At 45.0% G+C, this 16,267-nt stretch overlaps 1 protein-coding gene across 1 annotated transcript in view; it reads right to left on the bottom strand.

Moving 5' to 3' along the window:
* LOC139392863 (protein lifeguard 4-like) overlaps positions 1–16,267 on the bottom strand; it is a 31,010-nt gene that overhangs the window by 2,090 nt on the left and 12,653 nt on the right. Inside the window, exon 8 of the mRNA XM_071141177.1 lies at positions 246–1,943. Coding sequence (XP_070997278.1) covers positions 1,737–1,943 — 207 coding nt within the window. The 3' untranslated portion in view covers positions 246–1,736. The remainder of the gene's footprint in view (positions 1–245; positions 1,944–16,267) is intronic.

Below are 16,267 nucleotides of genomic sequence, written 5' to 3' on the forward strand. Positions count from 1 at the left end.
ACTGGTTCTATACAGGTGAGTGTTCACCTGGTCTAGTGGTATAACTGGTTCTATACAGGTGAGTGTTAATATGGTCTAGTGGTATAACTACTGGTTCTATACAGGTGAGTGTTCACCTGGTCTAGTGGTATAACTGGTTCTATACAGGTGAGTGTTCAACTGGTCTAGTGGTATAACTGGTTCTATACAGGTGAGTGTTCAACTGGTCTAATGGTATAACTGGTTCTATACAGGTGAGTGTTCACCTGGTCTAATGGTATAACTGGTTCTACTGAGTTAGAGGAAGCAGACGTACCTACATGAAAATTTAAAACACTCCACTTTACAATTTAATCAAGAAATCAAAGCATATACAATTGACGGTTGATTCACAGTTCACCGAATAGATGTGCAACTACTTTACATTCCACGTGACAATTTGTATTGCAACTTGCAGGTTTGTTAATAAATGAATGACTTGAGGAAACAGAATATAGAGCCTAGTAAAATCTCTTCATTAGTATTTACATGATGTCTAATGGAAACCTCTTGGTGTTCAGACCTGTCGTGTTCTTCAGACTCCCTGTCCTGACATCTGATGTGGTAGTGTTCTACTGTACATGGTTCTGCCCACCAGCTAACTGGTTGAACATGTTTCCTGGTCCCAGAGGATCCCTCTGTTTGCTGGCATATCAAATCTCTGTCATCAAATGACCCATAAGGCTTTGGTCAAAAGTAGTGCACTATATAGGGAATAGGGTCCCATTTGGGATGCGGACCCTGGTCAAAAGTAGTGCACTATATAGGGAATAGGGTCCCATTTGGGATGCGGACCCTGGTCAAAAGTAGTGCACTATATAGGGAATAGGGACCCATTTAGGACACAGCCCCTGGTCAAAAGTAGTGCACTATATAGGGAATAGGGACCCATTTGGGATGCGTACCCTTGTCAAAAGTAGTGCACTATATAGGGAATAGGTTGCTATGTGATACTTTTTCTCTGGTGAAGTCAATAGTAGAGAATAGTGTATTTTATAAAACTTTACTGTGACTACTATTCAAGTCTTTCTACAATGATCATGGCCAGTTTATTCAGTATACCAGCAAGCGAGGGGGATGGAAGTTAAAACTAAAGTAGAACGAAGTACTTTCCTAAGAAATGTGTTCTGCTTTCTTACACCATCACAACCTTCCGTAATCCGTACGCTTGAATATTCAGAAAGGAATCATTCACTGAGCGAGCAACACACAATTAAATATGTTTTTTTGTGTTTGTTTTACATTCAGAATAATAAACAGTACAAGAACAAAAACAGCATTAAGTCCAAAAAACAGCCAGTCCCAAAATGCTTTACAAAAACAAAATGGCACAGGTTATAATATAATATTATCTCCAGGGGTTAAACTTAGACGGCGTGGGTTCATGTTTCACAATCACTGGAAGGATCTACAGCAGGGTCGGCTATCAGAGATGGAGGGCAAATCAGTTTTCAATTCATGGGAGGTGAATCGATAAATATCCATTTTCTTTTCTATGAGGATTTTATAAATAATTACAAGAAAATGTTACTGAATTGAGAACTGAATCGATCCCAAGTCACCCTGTGAGCTAAGCAGCTGATCACCTAAATCGGGCCGAGTCCCAAACCACACACTATTCCCTTCACGGTGCACTACGTTCATACAGGGCCCTGGTCAAAACGTAGTGCACTAAATTAGGTAATAGTGTGTAGTGTACTAAATTAGGGAATAGAAGGTCAGTTTTTCTTCATGGAGTCCAGCATGCGGAGGATGTGCAGGAAGAGGTTAACGATGTCCAGGTACAGGTTAATGGAGGCCAGGACGTGCTCCTCAGGGGACAGCTGGTGCATCAGGAGGTGGGTGTCGTAGATGATGAAGCCACAGAACAACAGAGCTCCCGCACCAGCAAACAACAGCTCCACTGTGTCGTTCTGGAAGAAGAGCTGGGGGGGAGAGGAGAAGAGGAGGAGGAGGGAGAGGAGACTCAGATTAAACTGTGGATAGATGGGGGGGGGGGGGGGAGAGGAGACTCAGATTAAACTGTGGATAGATGGATTGACTGACGGATGGATTAAGGATGTCTGAATGGACGGATGATAGATGGATTGACTGACGGATGGATTAAGGATGTCTGAATGGACGGATGATAGATGGATGATTGACTGAAGGATGGATTAAGGATGTCTGAATGGACGGATGATAGATGGATGACTGACTGACGGATAGATTAAGGATGTTTGAATGGACGGATGATAGATGGATGACTGAATGAAGGATAGATTAAGGATGTCTGAATGGACGGATAATAGATGGATGACTGATTGACGGATAGATTAAGGATGTCTGAATGGACGGATGATAGATGGATGACTGATTGACGGATAGATTAAGGATGTCTGAATGGATGGATGATAGATGGATTGACTGGATGGATTAAGGATGTCTGAATGGATGGATGATAGATGGATTGACTGGATGGATTAAGGATGTCTGAATGGACGGATGATAGATGGATGATTGACTGGATAGATTAAGGATGTCTGAATGGATGGATGATAGATGGATGACTGACTGATAGATAGATTAAGGATGTCTGAATGGACGGATGATAGATGGATGACTGACTGACAGATAGATTAAGGATGTCTGAATGGACGGATGATAGATGGATGACTGACTGACAGATAGATTAAGGATGTCTGAATGGACGGATGATAGATGGATGACTGACTGACAAGGCGTTAATGAGGAATGACTACATAGAAGAAAAATAATGGAAAATGAAGAGATAATGGATGTTGAAAAGAATGGTAATGACCTACCTCTACCATAGTAACCACTACCTGAAACCACCTCTACCATAGTAACCAGTACCTGACACCACCTCTACCATAGTAACCACTACCTGAAACCACCTCTACTGTAGTAACCACTACCTGAAACCACCTCTACCATAGTAACCACTACCAGAAACCACCTCTACTGTAGTAACCACTACCAGAAACCACCTCTGCCGTAGTAACCACCTCTACCATAGTAACCACTACCAGAAACCACCTCTACTGTAGTAACCACTACCTGAAACCACCTCTACTGTAGTAACCACTACCTGAAACCACCTCTACTGTAGAAACCACTACCTGAAACCACCTCTACTGTAGTAACCACTACCAGAAACCACCTCTACTGTAGTAACCACTACCAGAAACCACCTCTACTGTAGTAACCACCTCTACCATAGTAACCACTACCTGAAACCACCTCTACCATAGTAACCACTACCAGAAACCACCACTACTGTAGTAACCACTACCTGAAACCACCTCTACTGTAGTAACCACTACCTGAAACCACCTCTACCATAGTAACCACTACCTGAAACCACCTCTACCGTAGTAACCACCTCTACTGTAGTAACCACTACCTGAAACCACCTCTACTGTAGTAACCACTACCTGAAACCACCTCTACTGTAGTAACCACTACCTGAAACCACCTCTACTGTAGTAACCACTACCTGAAACCACCTCTACTGTAGTAACCACTACCTGAAACCACCTCTACCATAGTAACCACCTCTACTGTAGTAACCACTACCTGAAACCATCTCTACTGTAGTAACCACTACCTGAAACCACCTCTACTGTAGTAACCACTACCTGAAACCACCTCTACTGTAGTAACCACTACCAGAAACCACCTCTACCATAGTAACCACTACCTGAAACCACCTCTACCATAGTAACCACTACCTGAAACCACCTCTACTGTAGTAACCACTACCTGAAACCACCTCTACCATAGTAACCACTACCAGAAACCACCTCTACCATAGTAACCACTACCAGAAACCACCTCTACTGTAGTAACCACTACCTGAAACCACCTCTACTGTAGTAACCACCTCTACTGTAGTAACCACTACCAGAAACCACCTCTACTGTAGTAACCACCTCTACTGTAGTAACCACCTCTACTGTAGTAACCACCTCTACTGTAGTAACCACTACCTGAAACCACCTCTACCATAGTAACCACTACCAGAAACCACCTCTACTGTAGTAACCACCTCTACCATAGTAACCACTACCAGAAACCACCTCTACTGTAGTAACCACTACCTGAAACCACCTCTACCATAGTAACCACTACCTGAAACCACCTCTACTGTAGTAACCACTACCTAAAACCACCTCTACCATAGTAACCACTACCAGAAACCACCTCTACTGTAGTAACCACTACCTGAAACCACCTCTACCATAGTAACCACTACCTGAAACCACCTCTACTGTAGTAACCACCTCTACTGTAGTAACCACTACCTGAAACCACCTCTACTGTAGTAACCACTACCTGAAACCACCTCTACTGTAGTAACCACTACCTGAAACCACCTCTACTGTAGTAACCACTACCAGAAACCACCTCTACTGTAGTAACCACTACCTGAAACCACCTCTACTGTAGTAACCACTACCTGAAACCACCTCTACTGTAGTAACCACTACCTGAAACCACCTCTACTGTAGTAACCACTACCTGAAACCACCTCTACTGTAGTAACCACTACCTGAAACCACCTCTGCCGTAGTAACCACTACCTGAAACCACCTCTACTGTAGTAACCACTACCTGAAACCACCTCTACCGTAGTAACCACCTCTACTGTAGTAACCACTACCTGAAACCACCTCTACCGTAGTAACCACCTCTACTGTAGTAACCACTACCAGAAACCACCTCTACTGTAGTAACCACCTCTACCGTAGTAACCACTACCTGAAACCACCTCTACTGTAGTAACCACTACCTGAAACCACCTCTACTGTAGTAACCACCTCTACCGTAGTAACCACTACCTGAAACCACCTCTACTGTAGTAACCACTACCTGAAACCACCTCTACTGTAGTAACCACCTCTACCGTAGTAACCACTACCTGAAACCACCTCTACTGTAGTAACCACCTCTACTGTAGTAACCACTACCTGAAACCACCTCTACTGTAGTAACCACTACCTGAAACCACCTCTACCATAGTAACCACCTCTACTGTAGTAACCACCTCTACTGTAGTAACCACTACCTGAAACCACCTCTACCATAGTAACCACTACCAGAAACCACCTCTACCATAGTAACCACTACCAGAAACCACCTCTACTGTAGTAACCACTACCAGAAACCACCTCTACTGTAGTAACCACTACCTGAAACCACCTCTACTGTAGTAACCACCTCTACTGTAGTAACCACTACAAGAAACCACCTCTACTGTAGTAACCACTACCTGAAACCACCTCTACTGTAGTAACCACTACCTGAAACCACCTCTACCGTAGTAACCACCTCTACTGTAGTAACCACTACCTGAAACCACCTCTACTGTAGTAACCACTACCTGAAACCACCTCTACTGTAGTAACCACTACCTGAAACCACCTCTACTGTAGTAACCACTACCTGAAACCACCTCTACTGTAGTAACCACTACCTGAAACCACCTCTACTGTAGTAACCACTACCTTAAACCACCTCTACTGTAGTAACCACTACCTGAAACCATCTCTACTGTAGTAACCACTACCTGAAACCACCTCTACTGTAGAAACCACTACCTGAAACCACCTCTACTGTAGTAACCACTACCTGAAACCACCTCTACCGTAGTAACCACCTCTACCGTAGTAACCACTACCTGAAACCACCTCTACTGTAGTAACCACCTCTACCATAGTAACCACTACCTGAAACCACCTCTACTGTAGTAACCACCTCTACTGTAGTAACCACTACCTGAAACCACCTCTACCGTAGTAACCACCTCTACTGTAGTAACCACTACCTGAAACCACCTCTACCGTAGTAACCACCTCTACTGTAGTAACCACTACCAGAAACCACCTCTACTGTAGTAACCACCTCTACCGTAGTAACCACTACCTGAAACCACCTCTACTGTAGTAACCACTACCTGAAACCACCTCTACTGTAGTAACCACCTCTACCGTAGTAACCACTACCTGAAACCACCTCTACTGTAGTAACCACCTCTACCGTAGTAACCACTACCTGAAACCACCTCTACTGTAGTAACCACTACCTGAAACCACCTCTACTGTAGTAACCACCTCTACCGTAGTAACCACTACCTGAAACCACCTCTACTGTAGTAACCACCTCTACTGTAGTAACCACTACCTGAAACCACCTCTACCATAGTAACCACTACCAGAAACCACCTCTACCATAGTAACCACTACCAGAAACCACCTCTACCATAGTAACCACTACCAGAAACCACCTCTACTGTAGTAACCACTACCTGAAACCACCTCTACTGTAGTAACCACCTCTACTGTAGTAACCACTACCAGAAACCACCTCTACTGTAGTAACCACCTCTACTGTAGTAAACACCTCTACTGTAGTAACCACCTCTACTGTAGTAACCACTACCTGAAACCACCTCTACCATAGTAACCACTACCAGAAACCACCTCTACTGTAGTAACCACCTCTACCATAGTAACCACTACCAGAAACCACCTCTACTGTAGTAACCACTACCTGAAACCACCTCTACCATAGTAACCACTACCTGAAACCACCTCTACTGTAGTAACCACTACCTGAAACCACCTCTACCATAGTAACCACTACCAGAAACCACCTCTACTGTAGTAACCACTACCTGAAACCACCTCTACCATAGTAACCACTACCTGAAACCACCTCTACTGTAGTAACCACTACCTGAAACCACCTCTACTGTAGTAACCACTACCTGAAACCACCTCTACTGTAGTAACCACTACCTGAAACCACCTCTGCCGTAGTAACCACCTCTACTGTAGTAACCACTACCTGAAACCACCTCTACCGTAGTAACCACCTCTACCGTAGTAACCACTACCTGAAACCACCTCTACTGTAGTAACCACCTCTACTGTAGTAACCACTACCTGAAACCACCTCTACCGTAGTAACCACCTCTACTGTAGTAACCACTACCTGAAACCACCTCTACCGTAGTAACCACCTCTACTGTAGTAACCACTACCAGAAACCACCTCTACTGTAGTAACCACCTCTACCGTAGTAACCACTACCTGAAACCACCTCTACTGTAGTAACCACTACCTGAAACCACCTCTACTGTAGTAACCACCTCTACCGTAGTAACCACTACCTGAAACCACCTCTACTGTAGTAACCACCTCTACCGTAGTAACCACTACCTGAAACCACCTCTACTGTAGTAACCACTACCTGAAACCACCTCTACTGTAGTAACCACCTCTACCGTAGTAACCACTACCTGAAACCACCTCTACTGTAGTAACCACCTCTACTGTAGTAACCACTACCTGAAACCACCTCTACCATAGTAACCACTACCAGAAACCACCTCTACCATAGTAACCACTACCAGAAACCACCTCTACTGTAGTAACCACTACCTGAAACCACCTCTACTGTAGTAACCACCTCTACTGTAGTAACCACTACCAGAAACCACCTCTACTGTAGTAACCACCTCTACTGTAGTAACCACCTCTACTGTAGTAACCACCTCTACTGTAGTAACCACTACCTGAAACCACCTCTACCATAGTAACCACTACCATAAACCACCTCTACTGTAGTAACCACCTCTACCATAGTAACCACTACCAGAAACCACCTCTACTGTAGTAACCACTACCTGAAACCACCTCTACCATAGTAACCACTACCTGAAACCACCTCTACTGTAGTAACCACTACCTGAAACCACCTCTACCATAGTAACCACTACCAGAAACCACCTCTACTGTAGTAACCACTACCTGAAACCACCTCTACCATAGTAACCACTACCTGAAACCACCTCTACTGTAGTAACCACCTCTACTGTAGTAACCACTACCTGAAACCACCTCTACTATAGTAACCACTACCTGAAACCACCTCTACTGTAGTAACCACTACCTGAAACCACCTCTACTGTAGTAACCACTACCAGAAACCACCTCTACTGTAGTAACCACTACCTGAAACCACCTCTACTGTAGTAACCACCTCTACTGTAGTAACTACCAGAAACCACCTCTACTGTAGTAACCACTACCTGAAACCACCTCTACTGTAGTAACCACTACCTGAAACCACCTCTGCCGTAGTAACCACCTCTACTGTAGTAACCACTACCTGAAACCACCTCTACTGTAGTAACCACTACCTGAAACCACCTCTACTGTAGAAACCACTACCTGAAACCACCTCTACTGTAGTAACCACTACCTGAAACCACCTCTACCGTAGTAACCACCTCTACCGTAGTAACCACTACCTGAAACCACCTCTACTGTAGTAACCACCTCTACCATAGTAACCACTAACTGAAACCACCTCTACTGTAGTAACCACCTCTACTGTAGTAACCACTACCTGAAACCACCTCTACCGTAGTAACCACCTCTACTGTAGTAACCACTACCTGAAACCACCTCTACCGTAGTAACCACCTCTACTGTAGTAACCACTACCAGAAACCACCTCTACTGTAGTAACCACCTCTACCGTAGTAACCACTACCTGAAACCACCTCTACTGTAGTAACCACTACCTGAAACCACCTCTGCCGTAGTAACCACCTCTACCGTAGTAACTACTACCTGAAACCACCTCTACTGTAGTAACCACCTCTACCATAGTAACCACTACCTGAAACCACCTCTACTGTAGTAACCACCTCTACTGTAGTAACCACTACCTGAAACCACCTCTACCGTAGTAACCACCTCTACTGTAGTAACCACTACCTGAAACCACCTCTACCGTAGTAACCACCTCTACTGTAGTAACCACTACCAGAAACCACCTCTACTGTAGTAACCACCTCTACCGTAGTAACCACCTCTACCGTAGTAACCACTACCTGAAACCACCTCTACTGTAGTAACCACTACCTGAAACCACCTCTACTGTAGTAACCACCTCTACCGTAGTAACCACTACCTGAAACCACCTCTACTGTAGTAACCACCTCTACCGTAGTAACCACTACCTGAAACCACCTCTACTGTAGTAACCACTACCTGAAACCACCTCTACTGTAGTAACCACCTCTACCGTAGTAACCACTACCTGAAACCACCTCTACTGTAGTAACCACCTCTACCATAGTAACCACTACCTGAAACCACCTCTACTGTAGTAACCACCTCTACTGTAGTAACCACTACCTGAAACCACCTCTACCGTAGTAACCACCTCTACTGTAGTAACCACTACCTGAAACCACCTCTACCGTAGTAACCACCTCTACTGTAGTAACCACTACCAGAAACCACCTCTACTGTAGTAACCACCTCTACCGTAGTAACCACCTCTACCGTAGTAACCACTACCTGAAACCACCTCTACTGTAGTAACCACTACCTGAAACCACCTCTACTGTAGTAACCACCTCTACCGTAGTAACCACTACCTGAAACCACCTCTACTGTAGTAACCACCTCTACCGTAGTAACCACTACCTGAAACCACCTCTACTGTAGTAACCACTACCTGAAACCACCTCTACTGTAGTAACCACCTCTACCGTAGTAACCACTACCTGAAACCACCTCTACTGTAGTAACCACCTCTACTGTAGTAACCACTACCTGAAACCACCTCTACTGTAGTAACCACTACCTGAAACCACCTCTACCATAGTAACCACCTCTACTGTAGTAACCACCTCTACTGTAGTAACCACTACCTGAAACCACCTCTACCATAGTAACCACTACCAGAAACCACCTCAACCATAGTAACCACTACCAGAAACCACCTCTACTGTAGTAACCACTACCTGAAACCACCTCTACTGTAGTAACCACCTCTACTGTAGTAACCACCTCTACTGTAGTAACCACCTCTACTGTAGTAACCACTACCTGAAACCACCTCTACCATAGTAACCACTACCTGAAACCACCTCTACTGTAGTAACCACTACCTGAAACCACCTCTACCATAGTAACCACTACCAGAAACCACCTCTACTGTAGTAACCACTACCTGAAACCACCTCTACCATAGTAACCACTACCTGAAACCACCTCTACTGTAGTAACCACCTCTACTGTAGTAACCACTACCTGAAACCACCTCTACTGTAGTAACCACTACCTGAAACCACCTCTACTGTAGTAACCACTACCAGAAACCACCTCTACTGTAGTAACCACTACCTGAAACCACCTCTACTGTAGTAACCACCTCTACTGTAGTAACCACTACCAGAAACCACCTCTACTGTAGTAACCACTACCTGAAACCAACTCTACTGTAGTAACCACTACCTGAAACCACCTCTACCGTAGTAACCACCTCTACTGTAGTAACCACTACCTGAAACCACCTCTACTGTAGTAACCACTACCTGAAACCACCTCTACTGTAGTAACCACTACCTGAAACCACCTCTACTGTAGTAACCACTACCTGAAACCACCTCTGCCGTAGTAACCACCTCTACCATAGTAACCATTACCTGAAACCACCTCTACTGTAGAAACCACTACCTGAAACCACCTCTACTGTAGTAACCACTACCTGAAACCACCTCTACCGTAGTAACCACCTCTACCGTAGTAACCACTACCTGAAACCACCTCTACCGTAGTAACCACTACCTGAAACCACCTCTACTGTAGTAACCACCTCTACCGTAGTAACCACTACCTGAAACCACCTCTACTGTAGTAACCACTACCTGAAACCACCTCTACTGTAGTAACCACTACCTGAAACCACCTCTACTGTAGTAACCACTACCAGAAACCACCCCTACTGTAGTAACCACTACCTGAAACCACCTCTACTGTAGTAACCACTACCTGAAACCACCTCTACTGTAGTAACCACTACCTGAAACCACCTCTACCGTAGTAACCACCTCTACCGTAGTAACCACTACCGTAGTAACCAACCACCTCTACTGTAGTAACCACCTCTACCGTAGTAACCACTACCTGAAACCACCTCTACTGTAGTAACCACTACCTGAAACCACCTCTACTGTAGTAACCACCTCTACCGTAGTAACCACTACCTGAAACCACCTCTACTGTAGTAACCACCTCTACCGTAGTAACCACTACCTGAAACCACCTCTACTGTAGTAACCACTACCAGAAACCACCTCTACTGTAGTAACCACTACCTGAAACCACCTCTACTGTAGTAACCACTACCTGAAACCACCTCTACTGTAGTAACCACTACCTGAAACCACCTCTACCGTAGTAACCACCTCTACCATAGTAACCACTACCAGAAACCACCTCTACTGTAGTAACCACTACCTGAAACCACCTCTACTGTAGTAACCACTACCTGAAACCACCTCTACTGTAGTAACCACTACCTGAAACCACCTCTACCGTAGTAACCACCTCTACCATAGTAACCACTACCTGAAACCACCTCTACCGTAGTAACCACTACCTGAAACCACCTCTACTGTAGTAACCACCTCTACCATAGTAACCACTACCTGAAACCACCTCTACCGTAGTAACCACCTCTACTGTAGTAACCACTACCAGAAACCACCTCTACTGTAGTAACCACCTCTACCGTAGTAACCACTACCTGAAACCACCTCTACTGTAGTAACCACTACCTGAAACCACCTCTACTGTAGTAACCACCTCTACCGTAGTAACCACTACCTGAAACCAGCTCTACTGTAGTAACCACCTCTACCGTAGTAACCACTACCTGAAACCACCTCTACTGTAGTAACCACTACCTGAAACCACCTCTACTGTAGTAACCACTACCTGAAACCACCTCTACTGTAGTAACCACTACCAGAAACCACCTCTACTGTAGTAACCACTACCTGAAACCACCTCTACTGTAGTAACCACTACCTGAAACCACCTCTACTGTAGTAACCACTACCTGAAACCACCTCTACCGTAGTAACCACCTCTACCATAGTAACCACTACCTGAAACCACCTCTACCGTAGTAACCACCTCTACTGTAGTAACCACCTCTACTGTAGTAACCACTACCTGAAACCACCTCTACTGTAGTAACCACTACCTGAAACCAACTCTACTGTAGTAACCACTACCTGAAACCACCTCTACTGTAGTAACCACTACCTGAAACCACCTCTACTGTAGTAACCACTACCTGAAACCACCTCTACTGTAGTAACCACTACCTGAAACCACCTCTACCGTAGTAACCACTACCTGAAACCACCTCTACTGTAGTAACCACTACCTGAAACCACCTCTACCATAGTAACCACTACCTGAAACCACCTCTACTGTAGTAACCACTACCTGAAACCACCTCTACTGTAGTAACCACTACCTGAAACCACCTCTACTGTAGTAACCACTACCTGAAACCACCTCTACCGTAGTAACCACTACCTGAAACCACCTCTACTGTAGTAACCACTACCTGAAACCACCTCTACTGTAGTAACCACCTCTACTGTAGTAACCACTACCTGAAACCACCTCTACTGTAGTAACCACTACCTGAAACCACCTCTACTGTAGTAACCACTACCTGAAACCACCTCTACTGTAGTAACCACCTCTACTGTAGTAACCACTACCTGAAACCACCTCTACCGTAGTAACCACCTCTACCATAGTAACCACTACATGAAACCACCTCTACTGTAGTAACTACTACCTGAAACCACCTCTACTGTAGTAACCACTACCTGAAACCACCTCTACTGTAGTAACCACTACCTGAAACCACCTCTACTGTAGTAACCACTACCTGAAACCACCTCTACCGTAGTAACCACTACCTGAAACCACCTCTGCCGTAGTAACCACTACCTGAAACCACCTCTACCGTAGTAACCACTACCAGAAACCACCTCTACTGTAGTAACCACTACCTGAAACCACCTCTACTGTAGTAACCACTACCTGAAACCACCTCTACTGTAGTAACCACTACCTGAAACCACCTGTACTGTAGTAACCACTACCTGAAACCACCTCTACCGTAGTAACCACCTCTACCGTAGTAACCACTACCTGAAACCACCTCTACTGTAGTAACCACCTCTACCATAGTAACCACTACCTGAAACCACCTCTACTGTAGTAACCACCTCAACTGTAGTAACCACTACCTGAAACCACCTCTACCGTAGTAACCACCTCTACTGTAGTAACCACTACCTGAAACCACCTCTACTGTAGTAACCACCTCTACCGTAGTAACCACTACCTGAAACCACCTCTACTGTAGTAACCACCTCTACTGTAGTACCCACTACCTGAAACCACCTCTACTGTAGTAACCACTACCTGAAACCAACTCTACTGTAGTAACCACTACCTGAAACCACCTCTACTGTAGTAACCACTACCTGAAACCACCTCTACCGTAGTAACCACCTCTACCATAGTAACCACTACCTGAAACCACCTCTACTGTAGTAACCACCTCTACTGTAGTAACCACTACCTGAAACCACCTCTACTGTAGTAACCACTACCAGAAACCACCTCTACTGTAGTAACCACTACCTGAAACCACCTCTACTGTAGTAACCACCTCTACCGTAGTAACCACTACCTGAAACCACCTCTACTGTAGTAACCACCTCTACTGTAGTAACCACTACCTGAAACCACCTCTACCGTAGTAACCACCTCTACTGTAGTAACCACTACCTGAAACCACCTCTACCGTAGTAACCACCTCTACTGTAGTAACCACTACCAGAAACCACCTCTACTGTAGTAACCACCTCTACCGTAGTAACCACCTCTACCGTAGTAACCACTACCTGAAACCACCTCTACTGTAGTAACCACTACCTGAAACCAACTCTACTGTAGTAACCACCTCTACCGTAGTAACCACTACCTGAAACCACCTCTACTGTAGTAACCACCTCTACCGTAGTAACCACTACCTGAAACCACCTCTACTGTAGTAACCACTACCTGAAACCACCTCTACTGTAGTAACCACCTCTACCGTAGTAACCACTACCTGAAACCACCTCTACTGTAGTAACCACCTCTACTGTAGTAACCACTACCTGAAACCACCTCTACTGTAGTAACCACTACCTGAAACCACCTCTACCATAGTAACCACCTCTACTGTAGTAACCACCTCTACTGTAGTAACCACTACCTGAAACCACCTCTACCATAGTAACCACTACCAGAAACCACCTCTACCATAGTAACCACTACCAGAAACCACCTCTACTGTAGTAACCACTACCTGAAACCACCTCTACTGTAGTAACCACCTCTACTGTAGTAACCACTACCAGAAACCACCTCTACTGTAGTAACCACCTCTACTGTAGTAACCACCTCTACTGTAGTAACCACCTCTACTGTAGTAACCACTACCTGAAACCACCTCTACCATAGTAACCACTACCAGAAACCACCTCTACTGTAGTAACCACCTCTACCATAGTAACCACTACCAGAAACCACCTCTACTGTAGTAACCACTACCTGAAACCACCTCTACCATAGTAACCACTACCTGAAACCACCTCTACTGTAGTAACCACTATCTGAAACCACCTCTACCATAGTAACCACTACCAGAAACCACCTCTACTGTAGTAACCACTACCTGAAACCACCTCTACCATAGTAACCACTACCTGAAACCACCTCTACTGTAGTAACCACCTCTACTGTAGTAACCACTACCTGAAACCACCTCTACTGTAGTAACCACTACCTGAAACCACCTCTACTGTAGTAACCACTACCTGAAACCACCTCTACTGTAGTAACCACTACCTGAAACCACCTCTACTGTAGTAACCACTACCTGAAACCACCTCTACTGTAGTAACCACCTCTACTGTAGTAACCACTACCTGAAACCACCTCTACCGTAGTAACCACCTCTACTGTAGTAACCACTACCTGAAACCACCTCTAACGTAGTAACCACCTCTACTGTAGTAACCACTACCAGAAACCACCTCTACTGTAGTAACCACCTCTACTGTAGTAACCACTACCTGAAACCACCTCTACTGTAGTAACCACTACCTGAAACCACCTCTACTGTAGTAACCACTACCTGAAACCACCTCTACCGTAGTAACCACCTCTACTGTAGTAACCACTACCTGAAACCACCTCTACTGTAGTAACCACTACCTGAAACCACCTCTACTGTAGTAACCACTACCTGAAACCACCTCTACTGTAGTAACCACCTCTACTGTAGTAACCACTACCTGAAACCACCTCTACCGTAGTAACCACCTCTACTGTAGTAACCACTACCTGAAACCACCTCTAACGTAGTAACCACCTCTACTGTAGTAACCACTACCAGAAACCACCTCTACTGTAGTAACCACCTCTACCGTAGTAACCACTACCTGAAACCACCTCTACTGTAGTAACCACTACCTGAAACCACCTCTACTGTAGTAACCACCTCTACCGTAGTAACCACTACCTGAAACCACCTCTACTGTAGTAACCACCTCTACCGTAGTAACCACTACCTGAAACCACCTCTACTGTAGTAACCACTACCTGAAACCACCTCTACTGTAGTAACCACTACCTGAAACCACCTCTACTGTAGTAACCACTACCAGAAACCACCTCTACTGTAGTAACCACTACCTGAAACCACCTCTACTGTAGTAACCACTACCTGAAACCACCTCTACTGTAGTAACCACTACCTGAAACCACCTCTACCGTAGTAACCACCTCTACCATAGTAACCACTACCTGAAACCACCTCTACCGTAGTAACCACCTCTACCGTAGTAACCACTACCTGAAACCACCTCTACTGTAGTAACCACTACCTGAAACCACCTCTACTGTAGTAACCACCTCTACCGTAGTAACCACTACCTGAAACCACCTCTACTGTAGTAACCACCTCTACCGTAGTAACCACTACCTGAAACCACCTCTACTGTAGTAACCACTACCAGAAACCACCTCTACTGTAGTAACCACTACCTGAAACCACCTCTACTGTAGTAACCACTACCTGAAACCACCTCTACTGTAGTAACCACTACCTGAAACCACCTCTACCGTAGTAACCACCTCTACCATAGTAACCACTACCAGAAACCACCTCTACTGTAGTAACCACTACCTGAAACCACCTCTACCATAGTAACCACTACCTGAAACCACCTCTACTGTAGTAACCACCTCTACTGTAGTAACCACTACCTGAAACCACCTCTACTGTAGTAACC

This window comes from Oncorhynchus clarkii, chromosome 33 (genome assembly GCF_045791955.1).
Source record: "Oncorhynchus clarkii lewisi isolate Uvic-CL-2024 chromosome 33, UVic_Ocla_1.0, whole genome shotgun sequence".
Lineage (NCBI taxonomy): Eukaryota > Metazoa > Chordata > Actinopteri > Salmoniformes > Salmonidae > Oncorhynchus > Oncorhynchus clarkii.